At 48.5% G+C, this 23,681-nt stretch overlaps 1 protein-coding gene across 4 annotated transcripts in view; it reads left to right on the forward strand.

Annotated features, from left to right (window-relative positions):
• The window catches only part of LOC139048040 (sulfotransferase 1B1-like), a 362,107-nt gene that overhangs the window by 283,575 nt on the left and 54,851 nt on the right, over window positions 1-23,681 (forward strand). For all 4 annotated transcript variants that reach the window (XM_070522422.1, XM_070522423.1, XM_070522421.1 and 1 more), the window contains exon 2: window positions 15,759-16,057. In XM_070522422.1, coding sequence (XP_070378523.1) covers window positions 15,769-16,057 — 289 coding nt within the window. In that variant the 5' untranslated portion in view covers window positions 15,759-15,768. The remainder of the gene's footprint in view (window positions 1-15,758; window positions 16,058-23,681) is intronic.

Raw genomic sequence — 23,681 nt, forward strand, 5'->3', positions numbered from 1 at the left:
CTCACCGCCACCACGCATCCGGCTGGCGCACAGCGCACCCGGTCCGCCTGCGCGAAGATCGATTGCCGGACGGACGCAGGTGACCGAGAGACCCGATTCCGGGCGAACGGGACGACCTGGCTCCCCGCAAACCCTTTCTCCCCCTTCCCCCTGGCGGACGCGGGCTGAAGTATGCGCGTGTGCGCGTTTTTTCATTTATTTTTCCCAAGATAAATCGGCCATAGATCATAGAAAGCCAGCTCGCGAATGAAACAACTTCGACCGAACGTGCGAAACTTCGCTGCAACCGCAACTAACGGCTTATTGGGAAAGGCGGAGATTAAATACGCGCATTTGATATCACGTGATACATATTGAGGCGTTCACGAATCGCAACTCCAGAATGTCCTCGGGCAGCAAAACCAAACGCAGTGGCCGTACAGTTACAACAACTCAACTACGCGAGGGAAATGCGCGAATGGGGCGGGCCCCCATTCAGCACCCATGAAAAAAAGAATTTGGGTACCTAGAAAGAAGGTGTTGTTCACACGTGGACTTTAATGTAATCATTTGCGTGTGTTTGTGCAATCGTCACTTGTGCAATCATTATTTCGGGTGTGCAGCCGCGTTGTCTCGCTCTGTGCTGCAGTTCCGTCGAGATGTAGAAAGATAAGGCGTACAAACTAACGTTACAAGAGCGTTCGAAGCCACGAACTTCAAGATTAGGGAAATCTGTGTACTACACATCGTTCTTGGGGTAACTGTATGGTGCCTATGGTAACTCTTTGTCTAGCAACGCATCCGGCACCTGCACTGGGGATAGTGCTGAAAAACGTCAGGGGACACTTAATGACGCACGTAGGGCATGGACCTAACATCAAAAATAAATCAATTGTAGTTTTTTTTTTAACTTGACCCCGAGAAATCGGAGGTTCTCAATACTGGTACACGTAAGAACGCAATCCAGGACACGTAACCAGAATACACTAGAAACGTCCTTATATTGCAAAAATTGTAAAAAAAAAGACAAAGAAAAAAGTGGTGCAGTCAGGCGGTCTTTCTTACAAACTATGTCAGTTGCCCATACCTTTTCCTCAGCACGCAAAGAGCGCGTAATAGGTTTACAATAGGTTGCGGCTAATATGTTTGTGGTGTGCTCCGGTCGGTACGCATCTACGTTTCGCTTCACGTTAGCAACTAAGCGGTTTGCAGGTTTGCGCGTCTCAAACGTAGAAACCTTTGAAACATGCCATTCACCAAACGCTGTACAGCGTTCGCTGTCCTTGGTACGGAGGCCGGCCAAGTCTCGCCCACATTACGTGAGATTGCCAGAACAGGCCATCCAAAATTAATACACCAAAAATAACCGGCACACTTTCTGGAAGGGAGCAGCGGGAGATTTGGCTCGCCAGCGAGAATCGGGAGATGCAACTAGCGCTCCTCGACCAGGCACGGCGGAGCTCTCAAGTCAGTGGGGCTCTGGAATAGGGGCTCCACCCACTAGCTTTCTTCACTTTTTTTATGCGAAGCATATTACGAGAGCTCAACCCAGCTCCTCAGGCGCGGCGGTGTCGCCTTGAAACCACGTGACACCGTGACGTCACGACAGAGGAGAAGTGGCTTTGGCTCAACTCTTGCAAGACGGGCTGGGTGGGAATCGAACCAGGGTCTCCGGAGTGTGGGACGGAGACGCTACCACTGAGCCACGAGTACGATGCTTCAAAGCGGTACAAAAGCGCCTCTAGTGAATGCGGTGTTGCCTTAGAAACGAGCTGTTTCTAAGGCGTGCGTCTCTTGCTCAGGCGCACATTTCGTTGCCGCGCCGAACGCTGCTTTGCTCGACGCTCACCGCGTCCAATGCGGGGCGCGTAGTCGCTGCCCTGTAGCCCATTGTCTTACACCCCTTGGCGGGTCGACGGGAACGCTGTCGCGTTCCACTCTTGAAGGCGAAGCAGTAATGCATGAGTTGTTTCTTCGTCTAGCCGAACCAAATATAGCCAAGCAACAGCAGTTCACCAGGCTAAACAGTGGTTCAACAACTAAAATAAAGGCTAGTATGCTTCGCATCCTGGGCTTAACCTTACCTAAGCCACAGCGATTTTTTTGTTTCAATAAACGTTGCAATATATATCTCAATGATATGCAAGCAGTTTGATCTGTGTGACGCTTGCTCCAGTGAGGTCACAGCGTAACCTGGTCTAATGAGTAAAATCAGAACGCGCTTTTTTTTTGCACGTCTGTGAAGCGGTATCTATTGCGTGTTCTTGGTAAAAAAAAAATAATTATTTAACTAATGTCGGTGTACAGCTGTCCTGGCTGTTTAAGCCATGCTGCATGCTTATTTTCTCGAAAGGTGACTGAAGTAAAGTAGCATTGTACTAGGCATTTCTGAAGAGGTATACTAAAATTGAACATTCAGGAATGTTGTATAAGGCATTACGCTTAAACAATAGCAAAGCAATCACTCTTACCACAAGACGAGCCTTGGCGAACCAGAAAAGATGCAAAAATGAAAATTTTAAAAGAGAGGCATTGACGGCCCCCTGATTTCCGGTACCAACTGGCCGTGACGTTATAGATTATAACAACGTCTGCTCTTTGTCTAGTTAACAGCCTATGGGTAAACATTGGATGCATCGCATTTCACTAGAACCAGAGACTCAACGTAGCGATTCTTTGAGAGCTTTTTCTGCGTTGGAATGGCCTAAATAGGCCAAAATACACGCAATTCTGGGACGTCACGATAACTTTTCGGCGCTGAAGCGCCTGTGCGAAATGCGAAAAAAGAAATATAGGTTTGGCCTTTATGGGGGCCTCCAATTTATTTATTTATAAGGAACCCACAGCGCCAAGGCATTATAGGGGGGGGGGGGGGGGGTGTACAAAAATAAGTTCATACGACACCTGTGCTCCTGGGCCGAAGCCCTTAGCGATGCACATCTACAATAGACAACATCCAAAAGAAAGCATTATTTGATTCAACCCTCACAACATCACTCGGCAGTCTATTCCATTCCCTAATGGGTTTAGGATAGAAAGACATTCTAAACAATTCAGTTTTTGCCGCAAATTCACAGACCTTAAAATCATGTTTAAGCTTGCCCGGTATTCGGGTGCACGCAGGCGGACAGGGGGCGGGGGGGGGGGGGGGGGGGCGTTGGGGTGGAGGTGTAAACAGGAGCGGCGTGCATGGTGCAGCCATCTGGTGGCGCAGAGCTCAAAGAGACAAAAACAGCTAACATTGCATTAACCACGAGTATTTTACTTCGCTGCTGGTGTAAATTTTCGACCTTGCCGTAATCATGTTGCTGTCAAATTTACACCTGCAGTGAAGTAGAATACATTGGTTACTGCAGTATTAGCTGTTTTTGTCTGTTCGAGCTCTGCGCTACCAGGTGGCTGCACCATGCAGGCCGGTCCCGTTTACACCTCCGCCCCAACGCCTCCGTCCACCTGCATTTACCCGACTAGCGCACAAAGATAACCTTTCCAATAGAGCGACACAGCGTATTGCCACCGTCAAAACGAGTTCTGTGTGAGGCGGGACTTCTCATTCGGACTTCCCCTAAGGGCCCGTACATGGTCGCTCCGCACGTCCGTTCCGCCCTCGTCCGGCCGCGTGCGTATGCCTCTCTACTGGTGAGCGAGGAGCGGACGCAAGTTTCCCGTCCGGCCGCCTGCTCGTCTCTCATTGGCTGGTCCGAGGCGGATAGTTCGGCTGTCGTCACAGCAAACATGGCGCGTGCTCGAAGCGAAGCGAAGCGGGGACGCCAGGCCTAGGCTACAGCCGCGTCAGAAACAGTCTATTTTTTTCTCCTTTTTGTGATTTTCACCAGAGATATGTGGCACCCACGGAGATAGTCATCGGAAGAAGCAAGCCGGTGTACGCTTCCAGACCTCATCAGTGCGTGCGATCGCCAACAGAAAGAGACGGAGCGCAGGAAGTGTGTGTTGTGTTTACGAGAGCGTCGGAAGAAACATTTGAAGCCGTCGACTTCGTGATTTCTTGTGCCATGCTACGCGTGTGCGTCGCAGACGAGAACTCTATCACATACACGTGAATTCTGAGCAGCACACACGTTCAAGGCGTGGCGAAATAAGTAGCGTCCGTTTGGCGCACCCGGCGTACACGTTTGGTTTCTGCTCTGTGTATGCGGATCGTTGCCGCGGAGTGGTGAACGCCAGCCCTTCGCAACTTTCAGAAGTAATGATACGATCAGTAGCGATAAGTTTTTATCGCCTCGTTATCGCTGCCATTCTTCGTGTGCTATACTGCGTGTGAGCCGTTTTGCCGGCTGCGATGCGCCATGGTGACCGCGACGTTCGAGCTGTGCGCTTGCTGTTATGAAGTGCGTTTGCAAGCTACAAATCGTGATATGTATGTGCGATGTGTTGCAGCGTTACTGGGTGTAGAAGTGGTCGTACTACGCGATGTTCGTGTGCTCAGAAGTGAACTGAGCATAAGTGTTGCTGATCGCGTTTTCATATTTAGTACCCTTACAAATAAGCCCTATCACACCGGCCTTTTCTGCTTCGTACATCTATCGTTTCTTTCAAAAGTTGTTTCTGCGTGGTTGAAGATGCTTCTATCGGTGGAGGGCAATTAGGGAACATCATAATAATTGCATAACGTCAAGACGTTCAGCGCTGTCGTGAAATGTGGACGCGCCTGAGAGCACTAATGTCATGAATGCAATTAAAAATTCCCAAGACAGTGTTAAGACAACGGTTAAAAAAGAAAACATATGAGAAGGTAGGCACAGCAGCTTGTGAAACCGCTCCTGCAATACCTCCACCCGCGTCTGTTTGTAAATGTATGTTTTCTTGCGTTTGTCATTTTTTTTTCTATTTCCCACATTTCTTTATATTGAAGTTTTTCTTAGTTCTCGCGTTTGTGTGTGAATACGTGCCTGCTTCCATGTGTGTTTACGCTTACCCTTATTTCTGTCCTTTTATATTATATTAGCATTTGCTTTTGCTAGTTTTCTTTCAGCAAAGTCATTACACATTTTCATTAATCAATCTCATTCAAACCACTAACTCATGTACACGGCAGGGCTGGCCTCTTCCATCTTAATAAAGCCTTTCTCACTGGTCTACCTCATCTTCTCAATCTGCCTACTCGCTGTGTTTTCTGTCCTTGCTTCTTGTGTTGTTGCCGCAATGTGATTAACCAACTTGCTCAAAACAAATTTTGATCACTTATGAAAACAGAAAGGTTTACAGATACGTTTTCTTAAAAGCGTCGTGGGGTTTGCACAGCAACTTTGCCTCTTACCTCTGTTCATGTTAATGGATCAGTGCATGTGGCAGCTCACCAGAAGTGCACATGAAAGGGTGCCATATTGTGAAACAACACCTTGCTATCCTGTTGCATTTTTCATGCAATCAGTCTTAGTAAACGGATGGTTTCGCTGCCCATCACATATGATGGCAAAAACTTTCAACACGAATAACATTGTGCAGTGGGGTGTCATTTCCTGTCTGATGCTTTCTTCGTTGCAAAGACATTCTTCAGTAAATGAAGCCCAGCAAAGCAGTGCACTGATAGCTTTTGCAACTTTCACCATTTATTACTTCACAAATGTCATTGTCTGAACCTGGCCGTCGATCGCTATGCCGATGGCTTGTGAATTAAATAATTGCATCAATAAAACACATTCAACTTCACTCAGCATTTTTTAGTACAAACAATGCTAGCAAAGCTATTCAGGGTGAATAATTGTGCTTACATGCTGTCAGATAAACAAATACAACAATGGCGACGACTTGACTGCGCTTTGACGTGCAGACTACAAATGGTGCCTTTCAAGCGTGCCCTCGACTACTGCTATTAATAGTTACCCGACTGAGTATTTTGGGCCTAACTAAGCTAATGATGTTTGATAATTGTTCTCTTATTCACATTATTTGTCTTGGCCAGGTAATCAAAATAAGCAATGCCACCACATGAATGTGTGTTTGCATGCAAGCTGCCAACGGCGGCTGTCATTTTCGCGTTGACTGCTGCCATTTCACCAACAGTGGCGACGACTTGACTGCGCTTTGACGTGCAGACTACAAATGGTGCCTTTCAAGCGTGCCCTCGACTACTGCTATTAATAGTTACCCGACTGAGTATTTTGGGCCTAACTAAGCTAATGATGTTTGATAATTGTTCTCTTATTCACATAACTTGTCTTGGCCAGGTAATCAAAATAAGCAATGCCACCACATGAATGTGTGTTTGCATGCAAGCTGCCAACAGCGGATGTCATTTTCGCATTGACTTCTGCCATTTCACCAACAGTGGCGACGACTTGACTGCTCTTTGACGTGCTTTGACGTGCGGACTGCTAATGGTGCCTTTCAAGCGTGCCCCCGACTACTGCTATTAATAGTTACCCGAATTAGTATTTTGGGCCTCACTAAGCCAATTATGTTTGATAATTGCCACAGAGGCTGAGCCACTACGGCCTCTTGACTGCAAATTTCTGTGCTCTCACAGTGCTAATGGGAGTATCGTTCATTTGGCTACCCGAATAGTGAATAGGTAATAGAGCACTACAATCTTTGAGTTTTACGCAGAACACCTAGTGCATTATTCACAAAACTGAACCTAAGGAACTATTCGCTGTTTTGTTATGTAAATAAAAAAATGGCAATGAATGTTTCTTCGCTTTTTGTGTGGCCCTCTCCTCTGCCCTATGCACCTTCATTTCATTGTCATGTGCATGTTAAAACAGCAACTAAGTAAGAAAGACAAACACAAAACTACTAACTACATCAACCTTTTCACACCAAAAGAGGTCACCGAACTCACTGCTAAGCTACACTTGATAATATCGCTTTGCTTTGAAAATGAATACAGGCCTTGGCCAGCTGTTAATGTTATGCCATGCATTTTTCATTTTCCTAAAATGTGGCTGTGTATGAGCTAGCAAGGTTGTTACTACATAAATACATAAACAACATGCAGCCCATGCCCAACTAACTCATATAACCTGAGTAGAGCTTATTTTTTATATGCAGAGCAATCAAAATAGAACAAGCATGTATGATGCCGACAGTATCAAACAGTCTCAAGTCGAACATCCTTGTTTGGTGCCATGGGTGAGAGAGGGAGCATGCCTGTCAAGGTACTGCTTAATTTTGTGCGCTTTTGTAACGTTTGTACATTGTTGAAATGTTAGATTAGGTATGTTAAGTAGTAAGGTGGCAACATATTGGCCACCCAGGCTGGCAAGAAAGAATGCAATTGTTTGATTTCACTCAAAATAAGTTTTCTTATCAGCAATGTAAATTGTATGCTTTCAAATAAATACTCCCCTTAGAAACATATCTTATGATTACGCATATATCTGCATAAGGTCACCGCAATACATACATATTGCTTTAAGCCAGTAATAACGAATTGTACATTCACTGCTTAACCTTCAATTCCTTGCTGCATGAAGTTAACCACTTATGCATAACTTTTTTTTTTGCACACGGTGAGAACTTCAGTCATCGCTGAGCAAATAATTTAAGGAAAAGGCATTCCATGAATCCAACTGCTTTAAGCACTCTCTTAAAATTGGCAGAGTGAAAAAAAAAGCACGAGCAAGCGTGTCAGCAAGCTGTACTCGGAGCCTCACACGCGTGCTCAGTGGAAAAAAGGTGCGTCTTGGCGACCTACGCAAATGCATTCCACGACAGATGTGCGTGTGTTCCGTATTCTTGCAAGCTGTCACTAGCACTACAGAAACCGCGCCACCGCGCTTCCGGCGACACTATCAGTTTCGCGTGACGCAGAACGCATCACGTTGGATAATTAGAGAGGTTTTGTTCAACCAGCCAAGGCAGCGCGCACTGAAAGTAATCATCCGAGAATACATCGCGTGCTGCGACGTGATGCGATTGCAATACATCTGTAAAAGGTGGCGCAGATAAGACGACTGTGCAATGTTTCGAAGAAGGATGACGGTGCCAATGCAACACATACGGCTGCAGAACAGAACGTGGCAGCCTAGAGTCGCATTTTCGCCGGAACGCGGAAAATTGAAATCACAACTGCAAAAATATGCCAGTGTCGTCTGCTGTCAAAGGTCGTTGCCAACCTTGAACACCTTTGCTCCGCCGAACGGTTGCCAGCTGTCAACAGGCCGCGTCGCCCAATAGGAGTGCGCGTGCGTTCCGCTCGTGCGGATTGAGCCTGCAACGAATTTTGCGACACCTTCCGCCTTTCGGGCTTCCGCTCGCGACCGGACGAGGGCGGAACGGACGGGCGGAGCGACCATGTACGGGCCCTAAGGACCCTCGGCGGCATCTAGCGCTGCCGCCGCCGCTGGGCACGCTTGCGCGTGGCCCCCGAAAAAATACGTGGCGAACGCTCACAAACACCGCCGTCATGCGGAAACCGGGCTCCTCTGTCGCGCTTCTTTGTGGACACGCTGCGACATCTGGTGGCACTGCCGAGAAATACGCGCGTGGCCTCTGAGACGAGACGTGTAGCGCGCCGGTGCCTGCGAAAGCTAAGGAAATTGCTCCCTCGCTTGCCGCACACTCATTAGTACGTACCCAGCGCGTTGACGGCGCAGATTTGCTAAAGCGCTGGCGTGAAAGGCGTTCACTGAAAAGTGACACTTGCCCAGTGCATTTGTGGTGCAGGTAGCTTATGTGTCGGGTTGCTTGTCCTTGTGGAACCCTGGTGACGTGGGCTCGATTCCGCTCAGGTTCGAAGAAGCTTGAGGGTTATTTTTTCGTCATTGTAAAGTGGCACAGTCTCGGTGGCAGATACCTGGATACCCAAAGTGGCGTCGAAGGCGTTCGTTGAAGAGCGACACACACGTACTGCCACATGCTCAATGACCCGAGTTAGTCCGATGGTTGTTTTCGAACCCTGTTACCTCAGCACAGTAGCCCGACGCGCCAACCATCCCACCACAGGCTACCCAGCGAACCAGATAATCGGCAAAACGGTTAGATACAAACATACGTAGAAAACGTAGGTAGATAACCCTCGGAAAGTGGGCGAAGTACCCTTACAGTTCAAACGCATTAATACTATGAAAACATATTAACCGGATGTTGTACACCGCAGGCGCACATTTGAAAGAAACTAAGTACGCCTACGCTGTACAGCGCCACGGTTCTTTAAAGAAAGAGGGGGGGAGGGGTTCATAGTTTGTAAATTTCACATTCCGTTTTTTTCCCCCTGGTGAGGTTGCTTGGATAAGACGAACACACATCTATGCGCGTAAACTTTGGTTTGACGCAACTTTCAACTTTCCCAGTTCGTCCAACTTGCCAATGCATTTCCAGTTTAAATCGAACTGGTGTTTAGTATCCCTTTAAGAGAGGGGTCACTTGGTAACACCGAGTGCTGGTGGATTGAATGCCCCTGAAGAATAGGCTGCGTTACCGCCATGTGTCACACTTGCGGTATCCGTGGTGGATGAATGTCGAAGCATAACTAGCACTATAATATATGTATTTTAATGATGTGTCTTAAAACAATGAAACGCGGCCCTACTCGCGGGCCCGTGCGCTTTTGCACGCAGCACTTTCCCTTCCTGGTAAAACGTCTGGGCATCGGTAGCAGGCCGGCGCGCGTTCTGTTCCCTGCACCTGGCCAATCAATGGTGACCCGGCGAGCGGCCGAGCAGCGTACCTTTCCTCCGCGTCCTCGCCAAGCGCTCTCTCTCTCTCGGAGCCCCGATATCGTAACGTGCACTGTCTCTTCCACTCCGCCTTCAAGCCCGCTTCCATACCTGCTCGCGGGTGTGTAGGGAATGGGGAAAGAGAACGGGGGCGTCCGCCCACGATGGGGCCGGGCTGCGGCCGGAAGGAACGGGCCGGCTCGAGACCCAGTTTTCTCCTTTCTCCCTATTGCCGTCTTTCTCTCTCTCCCTAGCTGCGCCGGTGTCTTCGACTTCTTTCCGTGGGCTTTTTCCCTCCCTTTTCGGCCGGCTTTCTCGCCCCAGTCCCGAATCGGGCCGGCTGTCCCGTCGTTCGTCAGTCCGTGTCTGACCGCCGCTGCCCTTAGCGCGTGCGTTTCGCTGTGCGCCCGATGTTGGTCTGCGGCCCTGTCCGGAGTCGTCCCTAGTGTGTGCGTGCGTGCGTGCGGCCAGCGCGCGCTGCACGTCTGTACCGTGTGTGCGTTTGGGCTTCTTATTTGAAAAGACTTGGAAGGCGAGTGTGTCCTGGCTCTGCTCCGCTGTCGAGCTGTTCTCGCATCTCTGCCGCTGTGTGTCCAGCGCGTGAGTAACACGAGTGTCTGCAAAAAAAAAAGAAAGGAACTGTGGAGTTCTTGGTTGCTTAATTTCCGAATAATGCGTTGCGAACGATATACGTGCGAGTGTTTTCGAATTCCTTCTACGTGATTATTGCTTCGGCACGCAGTCTGTCGAGTCGGCACCCCGCTAGCCAAACCTTTGACACCATCCTGAGCTATGGTTAAGCCCATATCAACTCTGATCACACCGTAGTGTCAGTCGTGAGCTTAGCCTCGTACCTAATAGGAAGCCTTAGCTCGGGTGCTCCTATCTAAATGCATGTAAAAGGAGAATTCGTTTTTCTCGGCAACGACGGCACCAAATTTGACGAGGTTTGTTGCATTTAAAAGAAATACTTCAAATCTAGTGACTGATCGTTTGGAATCGTTGCTTTAGGTCGTCAATCTTTTAATAAATATTGGGAAAAATAAATTAAATTTAAGAAAACGATACTATGAAGTCTAAACTCTGTAACTCAACAATAAAAAAACTATATCACAATTCTGTGAATTTCATCTGATAGTACAACAAAAGCTGACAAAATTGATATGTTACACATGAATCTGAAAAAGTTTAGTAATACGGAAATACAACTTTTGCAGAACCCTTGAACATAACGTAACAAATTCATGTGAGATATAAAGCGAAAAAGAATGTCTCCGCTTTGAATGATCTAATGGATGCCGTTTATAGAAACACGATACTTGTTCTTCATGCAGAGCTATCAATTTCTAAACATCGTGCTTCTGTTTCTTCTTTTTAAACTTCCGAATTTTCGAAAACTCCTTTAAGAAAATTCAGGCTTTCAACCGAAATTCCGCTTCTAAATTTCACTAGAATTTAACTTTCTGTCTCAAATGCAACAAATTTCGTTAAAATTGGTCCAGGGGTTTTCTCAGAAAAGTGTTTCTGCGTTTTACCTGTATTTGAATAGGCCGCGTTAGAGTTGGGTCTGAGCCTAAAGCTTCCTCTTGAAGTCTTTCCAACCTGCTAGTGACCTGGGCCTGCCTTCAGAGAAAGCTCTTTCGCTAGAGTTGTTCGTATACCAATAGATGCCAACAAATCGGTATGGTGGGCATACTAAGTAGCGAGAGCAGCCGGCCAGTGGTAGACCTCACTTGAGAACGAAAAAAAAAATGACGCAGAAACTCCTCTGGGAGTTGTCCACGTATGCGTAAGCATTGCGCCACTTGCTCCTCTCCACGCAGCCCGGTGTCATTATCATTGTTATGAAATTCGATGCGGCCAGTATAAATGCCTAACCCTCATCGGTCGTTCTCGAGCTTATCGAGCATGATCCGACCCTTATCAACTCTTAGCGGTCCTTATCAACCTGCATTTCTAGCGAAGCTGTTGCAAAACCACCACTATATTTTTTGAGTGGGAGAGAGGAGTGTATGCAGTGCTCTGTGGATGGTTCGGATGCTTGGTTTGAGGTTGTTCTTTATAGAAACGTATGCTGTCCTGTGTGTTGTATGGGTGATTTCAATTACTGTATGCACTGTTTGCCTCACTTTGCTGAGCGGTTGTAGCCTCATTCTTACTTTGGTATGAGCCATTGCATTTTTTTGCTTGCTAATGGGGATATGATTCATTACTTACGGAGGGGGGGACATGGGGTATAGTATATGGGTGGGGGGGTAGGGTATGAACCATTGCATTCGACTTATGTGACGGACGGACAACATTCTCGTTGGGTAGGCATAGAAATTCTTAGCATTTGAAACTGATTCGACCCCTGAAACTGAATCTCAAGCGCACGGGACAAGGCCTAACGTGCGCATTCGAGTCAGCTTTGTTTGTTTGTTTGTTTGTTTGTTCGTCCGGTTTTTATCTCTAGCTTTGAGATTTGTGTCACAAGTTTCACCGCGTCACCATGTCGCAAAGGGGTCCACTTTTTTAGCCAACCAGATAACGTTGACAGTTCAGTGTTTTTGTCTCGTTTTCCCACGCCACCGTCACTAAACACAAGAAATTGGCTGCAACTTAGGTCAGCTAACCCTGGATATGCAAAGTGAAAGCTTGGTTTAGCCTGGTTAAGCCTTTGGTTAACGTTAAGTCACTTTGTTAACCTTTGATTTAGCTGTAACTATCTACTTAGGTATACAATCATTGTTAAGCGAGGTAGGACGGCTGTGGTTAGGTCGGTGGCCAGACATGACTGTGATTAGGCCTGGGTAGACACGCTTCATTGAACGATGCCACGCCTGTTGTGCCACAGGGAAAGCGCAAGTGCTAGACATGCAAAGAGACGCCGCGAACATGCGCAGCGTCGAAGCACAAACGGACAGGGCGCGATCGCGGGCGGTAGATTGATCTCGACGGTGCGACGCCTGTTGCATCTCGGGCGCTCTCCAGCGAAGCAGCTCGCCGGGCGATATCCGCGGGGTAGTCAGACGCCACTTGTCGACTACGGCTCAAAGCCTGCCGCTCCCGCGCCACGCTCGGAGAAGACAGCCCGGCCTCGCTGTCATCCATGACAAAGCTCGCACTGACTAAGCAGCTAAGGCGAGCGCGGCGCTCCTCTAAGCTAGGCGCGCAGCGAGTCACGTGGTCAGGCGGTGACCCAGCGGCGGTGAGCGCATGCGCCAAGCCGGTGGCGGCGGCAGAGCTCGGCGCGGCGCAGCTGCGGTCAAATGAAGGTCAAATTTCTCGCGACGGCGAAACTCGCCTCGACGCGGTTAGTAACTAAAGCTATAGCTTCAAAACTTGCAGTTTCGCGCGAAGGCTGTGCACTGGAAGCGACTGCAACGCTCAGCGTTTCGCTGAAGAGCATCTGGGGACGCTGGCGCGACGAAGAGCACCGCCAATGGCGCTGCAGGCGTCGCATCTCTCGATGGTGCGTGAGGTTGGATTTAATGTACGCTCAGAGGATCAGTATTGCACCATGGTGCAGGTTGGTTGCACGCACCTTCTCAGCAGGAACGGTATTGCACAACTGGTATGCCATCAGCGGACGCCTGGCCTGGTTCCGACAGAGCCGATTGAGCACAGCGTCGTTTATATGCAGCCAAACGCACGGCGCCTCTTTCGAGACGTAACGCCGCGAACGCCAGCCGTGCATGCGCGTCGATGCTCTTGACAACACGACAACGCCAACGGCGACGCGAAGGCGCTTCGAGCGTCCGTGTAATTGCTATCGCGTTCAGAGAACGCAACCGTACCCCACGGTCGACAGCGTGTCTGCCGGAGTACCGATACACGTGGAAAAAATTCTTTGTCAAAACCGCCAGTGCGGCTTCCCTTAACCACTTCACTCGAGTTTGCCTCGTAATCATGCGTAGCCGGAAAGCGCGCAAGGCTTAAGCGCAGCATCGTGGCCGCTGCGACACAGCTGTGCCATGAGCGTGGCTGTGTCGGTGTACTTGCACGTCTTTGTAGGCATTCGAGCGATCCCTCAATAAAGCGTTTTATCATTATCCCGTCGCGAGTGTCGGCCTTTTCCTGATTGAAGTGCTGATAATATTGGGTTTCGTATACGCAAAGCTTCTCATAAGTCCTCCTCCTCATCGGCTTGCCGCCTTCGCAAACATGTCTAGCTTCAGCATTGGCAGAAATTTGGTGTTACGAACACTTCTATAGCGTTAAGAGCTTTTTGTGACTGCTGGTCTGGGTTGCTTGCAGCTCGCATGCCCACATATATGCGGTTCACTCCAGTAACTGTACGGCGCATTCTGTTGATGTTTGCAAGGTCGTGGGTTCCATTCGCAGCCTCCTGGGCTGAATTGCGATGTAGGTAGAATGCAAAACTGCCCACGTAACGAGGTTTTGGCGAAAGTTGAAAGGGGCCTCAAAGATAAACGCTGACTAAGTTTAGACACTAATAGAGTATTCTTTCAAAACTTTCTTTTTGTTCAGTTTGCGGTAATACATTAATAAGAATAGAAAATACTTGGCCGTTGTGGCCAAGTATTTTCTATTTAAATCAATATAAAGCATAAAGCCTATGGATATGCTTGCCTCATTTCGCATCCAGTTAATGCCGGCTTATTTTAGTTACCTACATCTGCGCGAAACTTTCGGTTGCATGTCTCTACCGCCTTGTTGTGGCATTGTAAATCAGGTGCGTTATGGCCTGTAGTCAATCATGAGACAATTGTCTTCATCAAGCGCGGAAAGCACGCCTCATGTCAAAAACTGGTACTTGTCAAAGTCCTGTTCCTACTGGGGCAAATATTATCGATATGTCCGTCTCCATAGCGAAAGTATTGGTGAGTCACAGTTGTTTATATTTTCGCACTAGTTCGGCCTTTCTATACCTTATCTTGCACACTAAACTGCGAAGTTTTTGCGAGCACTGTACTGGCTACGTGTCATACAAAACGGAGTCAAACTTCTGAACTTATGCATTTCCGCATGTTTCGTTCATCTGAATTGCGAAATACGCCCAAAAATAAAGAAAACATTTTCAGTGCACATTATATTGCGGCATACATACCAAACGCCTTTCTCCTTAGTTGCCAAAAAAATGATACATTGGATGCAGAGTGCGGCTTTTCGAACTTTTTATTTCATTGTCGTAAAGGCGTGCCACAAAATATTTGAGGATAATTTTTGTGTCACGTGAGGCAAAGCATGTGGTTTATAGGCAGCATGCTGTAAAGTTAACGCATGGATGCCTTACTTCAGCTTCATGCGGTCCACGTACATTTGCGGAAGATAGCGCAGAACTGCGTCTGTCCGCGGCACCAGATTGATGAGTAATGTAACTCGAGTTCCTTCTGAACGTTAGCAAAGAAACTCGAGAAATTTAAGGACCGCGCAGAGGGAGCGACAGAACGAAAAATGTCGGGCTAAGACGCGGGAAGATAGCGCCGTGGTTTAGAGAAGAAACGGGTGTACGTGATATTTTAGCTGGCATTGAGACGAAGAAAGAGAGTGGGGAAGGCTACGTAATGAGTCGGGCGGACAACCAGTGGTCTCTTATACATACAAAATGGGTGCCAAAAAGAGGGAAGCGCAGTCGAGGTCGTAAAAAAAAAAAGCTGAAATGAAAAATATTGGGAGGGGTCTTCGTCCCGCAGTGGGCGTTAGAAATTATGCACATCTAACGCACATTCCGAAGCCCGTGCGAATAGAAGCTTTCGTGAAGCGGTTAATGAAGATGCTATAGATTTACCCATTTTCATTCTTGCGTCCTTGGCGTAAAAGAAGCTGGCGCGCGCGCACATATGCTCACGTGCACCCACTGCTTTTCTCATTGTGACCCACGCGGCGATCGTATCGAAAGAGCTGGTCGGCGCTGGCACGATGGAAGCATTCGTGCACTGATGGCCTCATGATTGGACGAATGTGGCATGCATCCGCTGGGCGACGATCCCACTACCGGGGTACACGTGACCGTTCTCTTTTTAAACTGCGCGCTGTTGAACGAGACAGCAGCGGCACCCTGCAGCCATGGTGGAGAACGTCCGGGATGCTTCGCAAAAAAATGCAATTTGCTTTGAACAGTGTATTACAAACTGTGTGTAACGCGAACGGGTCTCGATTCCTTCGAAAAACCCTCCTCCCGACCGTCTTTCTTTCTCTGTCTCGTTCGCGCAGGCTGCTGACGATGATATCGCTCAAGTTCCTGTACAGCAGCCCGCTGGGCGCCCTGCTGACGGGCGCCGGGCGCAGCGGCAAGTGCCCCGAGAGCGACGACCAAGTGCTGCCGGCCGAGAGGGACCCCGCGGTGGCGGGAGACCAGGCGTGGGCGTCGTACGCCGCCTCCGTTCCGCGCGCGCAGAGCTACAAGGGCGTCCTGCTGCAGGGCTACCTCCTGCACCCGCAGGTCATCCGGGGGCTGGCCGACTTCAAGATACGCAACGACGACGTCTTCATCGTCACCTACCCGAAGTCCGGTGAGCCCGCGACGCGTGCCCCCAGCGGTGTTGGAGTATGTTTAGTATGTAATATATTGTATTTATTTGTCCAAACTACCTCCAGTGCATAATGAAATGCGTTATTTCAGGGGGCTACGGCAAATAACCGAAGCACAAGAAACCATGTATTTACATGTAATGTAACTGTATAACAAAAAACGCTGCAAGTCAAAGAAGAGGAAGAGAAGGGCAAGCAGCAGTATAGTATATATAGTTGTGGGTCAGGGGAATAGTTGGTTTTTGGAACGGCTGAGATTTGTGCGTTTCGTGTACTGCTTGGAGCCCGTTCAAAGCACTTCGATGTTGGGAAAAAAACGTCGGTGGAAGTTGACCAACTCAAGAATTCGTTATGCAAAAAAAGGATGAGGCGCGCAGACAGGACACAAGAGAAGTGGACAACACGAACGCCACTTCTCTTCTCTTGTGTCCTGTCTGCACACCTCACCTTTTTGCATAATGAATCCTTACCAACTTGCTCAGCTTTCTGTCGTTCTAAACAACTCAAGAAATTCACGGAGCTTTCGTAGTGACGTTGGGCTAGGGAACTCGCACAAGGCTTGAACTTTCTTTTCCAACGGTCTGATTCCTTCGGAACTCACGCGTTGTCCGAGGAACTCAGAGTCGTGGGTACCAATGACGCACTTTTTGGAGTTGATGAAAAGCTGTGTTCCTGGAGCCGGGAAAATAGCAGGCGCAAATAACTGCTATACTGCTCAGAGGAAATACTACCCACCAGGACGTCATGGATGTATGCAAAGACGAAAGGGAGTCTCGGGTCACTTCGTTGATGAAATTATGGAACGTCTGAGCTGCGTTTCTCAGCTCGAAGGGCGTGCGGACATACGCAGAAAGCTCGAATGGTGTCGCAATTGCAATCTTAAGGTATGTCCTCTGGCTCGACAGGGATTTGATGGTAGGCCTTCACTGAATCTATGTTGCTGAATATAACCGTTGCAGCTAGGTTAGCTGCGAAGTCATGAATGTGAGTGAGTGGACAGTAAGCAGGGACGATGCGCGTGTTGAGCGTGCGGTAAACCCCGCACGGCCGCCAAACACCTGGGTCACGCTTTGGTACCACGTGGAGAGCTGAAGACCAACTGCTCGACGAAGGACGGATGGTGCCCAGTTGCAGCATGTGGTCACTCTCTCTCTCCTTGCGATGGGAAGGTGGTCACCAGTCTGGGCCGCCAGAACACTGGGGGGGGGGGGGCGTGTGGTGACAACATGATGTGTGACGTTGTGACGTACTGGCAGCTCAACATTGGAAGGTCTCGTGATGGCTGGGAAGTCTAACAGAATTGAGGCGAACAAAAATAATGGTATCTGTGGTACCGTTCTAGTGGTTGATGTTACAGGCGCGAGGATTCTTTGTATAGACGTTTCTAGTCGTCGTGTCCACGAGACGACGAGCGCGGAGGACAACACCAAGGGCGAAGTAGGTCAGAAAATCTGCGCCCAATATTGTCATGCGTACCTCTGTCACAATGAACACCCATAGGAAGGTGCGTCGGAGACCCAACTCGATGGTGCGAGAGGGCTAGCCATATGTGCGGATAGAAGAGCCGTTAGCTGCTTGAAAGGGCGCGGATTTTTTGACGCGCTGTCAGTCTAGCCGCGCGGCTGGAACGACGCTCACCTCTACGCCTGTGTCCACGAGAAATTGTTGTCCGGCAATCCTGTCAGTGACGTAGAACAAACGGCTTGTCGTAAGCAAGAGTCACCGGCCGCCATCGGTGGCTGCGGCATGTCACCCTGCCAGCTGCAAGGGGAACGACACTGACGTGCGCTGGCACCGAATTTGTTATGATACCTGCAGTATGCGACGCGACGAGGGCCAGAGCGGGAGCTAGACCGAGAAGGGAATCTCTAACGGCAATCGCAGTCGCGCTAACAATGGTTGAGGGATGGCCGTAGTGCAGTAATGATCTCAGCAAGTTCGGCAATCATTTGATCAAGGCCGATCTTCGAGGTGCGATAGAGGAGCAGTCGATGTTGCCACAGTACCTCTTGCTGAATAATCAGCGAAGCGGTCGGCCAGCCCTGCAAGATTGTCGAGGGACATGTCTTCTGGTGTGGTAGTCAAGGCGACCACGAGATTCTGTGGCATGCGCTGAAGGAACAGTTCACGCAGCAGCGGACTGTTTGTGTCCAGCCTACAGTCACTGAGAAGCCGCCGCATACGACGTAGAAGTTCCGGCGGTCGCCGAGCTCTTCTTCGTTGAGAAGCTGCTGGAGGCGCCTGCGCACAGACGTGGACATGCATTGTAGCAGCGTCGTTTTGAAGTGGTCGTGGGGGGTGGTGTCGTGGAACTCCTTGGAACAACGTCTTGGAACTCCTCGACCACCTCTGCTGCGAGTGACGAGACAGCGAGGTGGAGACAGCTGCAGAGTAATGCGCCGAAGGTCGAAGATGGCCTACGACAGGATTTTGTGGCCACGTTGCAGTATTTTGCGGCCAAAAGGACGGCAGGTAGATCTGCACTGTGGCGATGCCCTCTGCGCTGGACGTTGGTATCTCGTTCGTGGCCTCGTCCGCGGCGTCGTGCTCGCCGTACAATCACGTCCAGGTTACCACGCTATGGGAACCGAGGTTAGGTCCACTGCAACAATGTGCCAGTCAGCTAGCGAAAGGCCTAGGAACCGTTCGGACCGATGGTGCGAGCCGAATGAGCTTTTGTTTTTATTCCCTTTTTATTCTAATCTCGCCGCTCGCTGCACGAGACACGAGGCACACGGGCCGGAGTGCGCCATGTATCAAGGGCGGCAGAGGAAGATGACGATGATTGCTAGACTTCTACTAACAACAATAATAATAATGGGAACGATGGACCTAATCTTCTAAACGAAGCGGTTAAAGTTGAAAAGAAGCAACGTTTGCGAGCGGTTCAGCAGAAAATAGCGGAACGCTTTCACTGACGCGCACTCTCCAGCAGCCTTGGGCAGCTGGTTCCACTTCGCAATTGTGCGCGGGAAGGACTCTTGAAGGACACATGTGCGGCATCGAATTCCCTTAATTTTCAATGCGTGGTCGCGACTCTCTGGTAAAATCTACGGAGCTAGCAAATAACACGGTTTAGTAATGCTAGACTTTAATATTACGGTTGTGTCTGATACAAAGTTAGCCGCTCCTGAGCCAGCGTACTACGTGACGCCTGCGGTTAAAGGGATCATCCGACTGCCGGGATAAATCTAGTACACAAACAGATACCCAGAAAAGTGGATCGGGCGATGACTGCTACGTTTAGGTTAATTGCTAGAGCAACGCTTACGTAATGCGGTAGATGTAAATTCGGGTCCCACCGGCGACAAGTGAATCCTGCGTCCGCTTTCATTTGCCTTTACGTTATTATTTCTATCTTTCTAACAAACGTAACAGTTAACTCCGTCTGTGCTTTCTCTGGATGTGTTGTCTGTTCCTTCGTATGACTGCGACTAAGAAAAATGGAAATTCGACCTGTCGGATATCTTATTCTTCTCGCAGGTCTTGTCATCTGTTGCTCGGCTAGCAATCGGAATAATAATAATAATAATAATAATAATAATAATAATAATAATAATAATAATAATAATAATAATGGGCATATCACCACTAGTGAGGTTCCACTGCACCGGTATCCTGGTTGACATGCAGATGACCAGGGAAGTGAGCCACTAACCGCTATTTCTGAACCTCCCTGGAGCTTAGACGTTATGACGTTGCACTGTTACAGATACAATACATTACATGCATGTATCTATTCGTAGTAATTTATTATATTTCGCTCCGAAGTATATTATTAATTTGTAAGCACGAGTTTTTCACAACGACCATAGAAAACGTACTTCACTTCAGCTTTCTCGCGCCATTTTCTCGCTTAAGCGTTACCGAATTTGGATATCTATGTTATTGCAGAGTTTCTTTATTTTTGATGTACTAACTTGAGAAAGCATAGTTTCGGATTTGTAAACTTCGCGCTTCATTGGTTTTAATTTTTTTTAGGATCTGTAGCTTTATGTGAAACTACTGCATCTCATATTCGGTTGAATCTTACTTTTCCTCTCGGAAATGTCACAAACTTAATCAAGTCGCTTCAGTGGTTGTCCAATTTGAGCATTTAGGGATTTCACGTCAATTTTCATAAGGAAATCCAGCTTGAAGAATCCTCTTGACGATACATCTCAAGCCGTATTCACAGTCATGCCTGGACTCGTCGCCTTCCTCGACTGCATTGGACGGACAGATAATATAAGCAGTGGCGTAGCTAGGTGGTCTTGCACCCGGGGCCCATAGGTCTTCTGTCACCCTACACCCCCCCCTTCCCCCCCCCCCCCCCGCCGGGTGTGGTCGAGGAAGGCGAGGATGTCGACAACTTCCGGGTTTCAGCACCACTACATCCACCTTGGATACCGTGCACGTCCCCCGGGGCCCCTCTCCTTCGCTTTCTTTCCCAGAGGTCGCGAATGCAGCAGGTATACACGCTGTTTTTTCTGCGCCAAATCACACAGGGCGCTGCACTAATAACTTGTGATAAGCGCATGTGCACGTCTTCTGTTAGACTGTAAGGCTTGGCAGCCAATACAAATGCGGCATCGTGTAAAATATGGCTCACGTCACAGGTAACAAAAATATCTTTATAAAGTTTTAATTACCAATTTTAGCGGCAATATTGCATTTGCAAAATTGAAGCCCGACATTTATATCTTGCCCTACAACACCTCAACAAAAATTGTCGTAGGTACTATGGCGCGCAGTATTTTGGCTGTGGGCAGCCCTGAACGAAAACGAAAATTAAATTGTGTGTCAGTGACGCTGATCTCCCCACCCTTTTAGAAGATGCCACCTGCCTCCCTGCGGCGCGGGTGCTAATGCTATGACAATTGCGAGTTCTCTTTATTCTGATAGCTAAAGCCTTGTTTTTATTTGCTGCTATACGGACAAACGTGATTATCCGAGCTGCGGTACCACCACAAGATTGGGCACAGAATAGAGCACGCTTGGCGTCGATTCTTGTCGTCACCATAAAAAAAAAAGGGCCGTGGTGAAGCCCGTGCCAGCGAAAGCTTGCACTACTGTTGGTTTGCACTCGCAATGGAGATGATTGAGGGATCAACGTCACTGGTCCGCTATTTAATATTTCTGTCGCTGCTGCCATACTAGGCGCCGCCCGCAGTGCCAAAGTACTGTAGGCTGGAGCACCCAAAACGATTTTGTTTAAGAAGTTTTTCTTGAGTTAATAATATGACTTTGAGTCCTCGATTCTCGAATTGAAGTGCTTCCTCTATAAGTACTGATTAAAAGATTATTCGGGATATGGTTATAACTTGTCTGCCATATTTTTCACGCTACCGAGTTCCTAGTAATCACCAAGACACGTAGCGTCATAGAATATCGGGAAATATTATTACAAAATTAACCTTTTTTTATATAAAATTCCGTGTAGCTGACACAGCCACTGTACTTGTGACATGAAGTCATACAACAACAAAATTATAAAGAAACGGTTAGCTAGGACTAGGAGAAATATCTTTTATTGAACACCGCGAAACCGATAAAGAACCAATACAACGATTCAAAATTGATAAATAGAACATTGCATACATATTGCCGATGCACAAACCATGGTGGGACATCGAGCCTTTTGCACTGAAGTAATGACCGGTAAGGACACATTTCCTTCAGAAGTTATTTTTCCGACACTTCGCTTCTGCAAACTCATTAATTACAGTAGTAAAGTTTATATATTTTACGTGGTCTTTTTCTATAGTCAGTATCGCCAAGTTTGACAGCATTTCATCACTCATGGTAGAGCGCAGAGACGTCTTGATCAGCTTTAACTTAGAAAAGTTCCTTCCGCATGATGCAACTGACACGCCGATCGCGAGGAACAAGCGACAGATAACAGTAAGTAAGTAAGAAGTTCCATTTGGCGATAAATTCCAGGAACTACAGGCACCGAGTCTGAATACGATCCAGTGAATCCCATTCGCGACTTTTCACGGCCGCACTTATGCAATGTCGCTCTCAACGAACGCTTCGCCGTAAACGCCCTCTCGCTGCTGTCTTTGTTCGTCTTCGCTGCGCGTTCTGAACAGAAGAGAGACCCAAGAGCCTCAACGCCTTATAACGCCTCACTGTATGTTTAGCGACGCCTGCTCCCAGCATGAACGCATGGCACGAGCGCACCCCACATGAAACGTTCCGCTAAGGCGTGTAGTCCAGCGACCATTTTGCGAAGGAAATTTTTTAGCCCGCACATTCGTGCAATTATTTCGTGGGGTGTTGATAGAGATGCAGCCGACAATTCTGCGGCGCAACGCATCGGGTACATGAGCTCGGGCTACTGGATACCGGAGCATTCTTTGCCATTTGCGCCCAGTCAAGCCGGCGGAAAGAGGGGTGTCTTCAGACGTATATGACACCCCCCATTGGCCCCTTGCACCCGAAGCCCACGCCCCCCTCCCCTCCTGTTGCTACGCCACTGCATATAAGCATCATCTTTAAAACTGACTGGGAATAAGCGCCGCAAAACTCTTCCGAGAGGACGCACGCTCTGCTTCTAATCGAAAGCATAGTCATCAGAATTCCTTTCACCAGAAGTTGTTCAAGGAAAAAGTCGCAGTTTAGACCGAATGTCCAAGCATAGTCAGCGCTAATAGCAACGTATTTGAACATTGCGCGAGGTACGGCTCGTAGTTTTTCTCGTTTTGCCAGTGTAAATTGCAGTAACGTTCGCTTAATAATTAGGTACGCCCGTGTTACGCGGCCAAACATACACATTAACGGAGTTCTGTCGATGAACGCTAGCACGTGCTGTCGCATTGCTGTCGCGATAAGCGGAGACAGCAGTGGAGAGCGCGCGTGCTTGTCTCAAAGCGAACGTTCCATGTTGCCGCTCATTTCAATAGAGAGTTTTAGCGTTCCGCTAAACGCTGGCACATCGGGTGGAATACGGTTTGCGCCTCCGGCCATACGGCAAGATAACCAGTCCGCCTGCATTTAGCGGAATTCCGCTCACGCTAAAGCTGTAATAATTTCCTGTGGCGCTCCTCCAAAGTACTTAGCAGATCACGTGACCTCCAACGGTGGGCGTACGGGAAAATAGCGTGCACCAAGCCACTAGCATTCTCGGCTCGCCCTCGCACCTACAAAAGATCACGTGGTTTGAAACGCGCGACGCGCGGTCTGCGCATGCGTTGTCGCACCCACAACTGGACGGCGGCGGAGTGAGGCTGTACCGTATAATTGTTATCGCAGTAAAAACACCCACGACAGCATACGCTACAAGGTGGCATGCGGCTTCTCCTGTTGCACGCCCGCTTAACAGAGAAGCACGCTTACCGTCGAGTTTATTGAGCTGCATTTGGCAACATGATCGCTTTTCGAGTAGGTTTTAGTCATTCCTTCGGGAACAAGCGATTGCTAGAACATGTTTCTTTGTACGGCGAGAATCTCTTTACTTGCACAGTGTCCGACGTACAATTGCAGGAAGCGTCGGCAATCCGAAGAAACGGATGCACTGCCGGCTTTGCGACAAGTCTAAAGTTTTCCTTTTCTAACGTTACGGAGGCGACTCTTCAGTCGTGAGCACCGAGCTAAACGACGTCAGTGCCGCTCTATAAAAGG

This window comes from Dermacentor albipictus, chromosome 7 (genome assembly GCF_038994185.2).
Source record: "Dermacentor albipictus isolate Rhodes 1998 colony chromosome 7, USDA_Dalb.pri_finalv2, whole genome shotgun sequence".
Lineage (NCBI taxonomy): Eukaryota > Metazoa > Arthropoda > Arachnida > Ixodida > Ixodidae > Dermacentor > Dermacentor albipictus.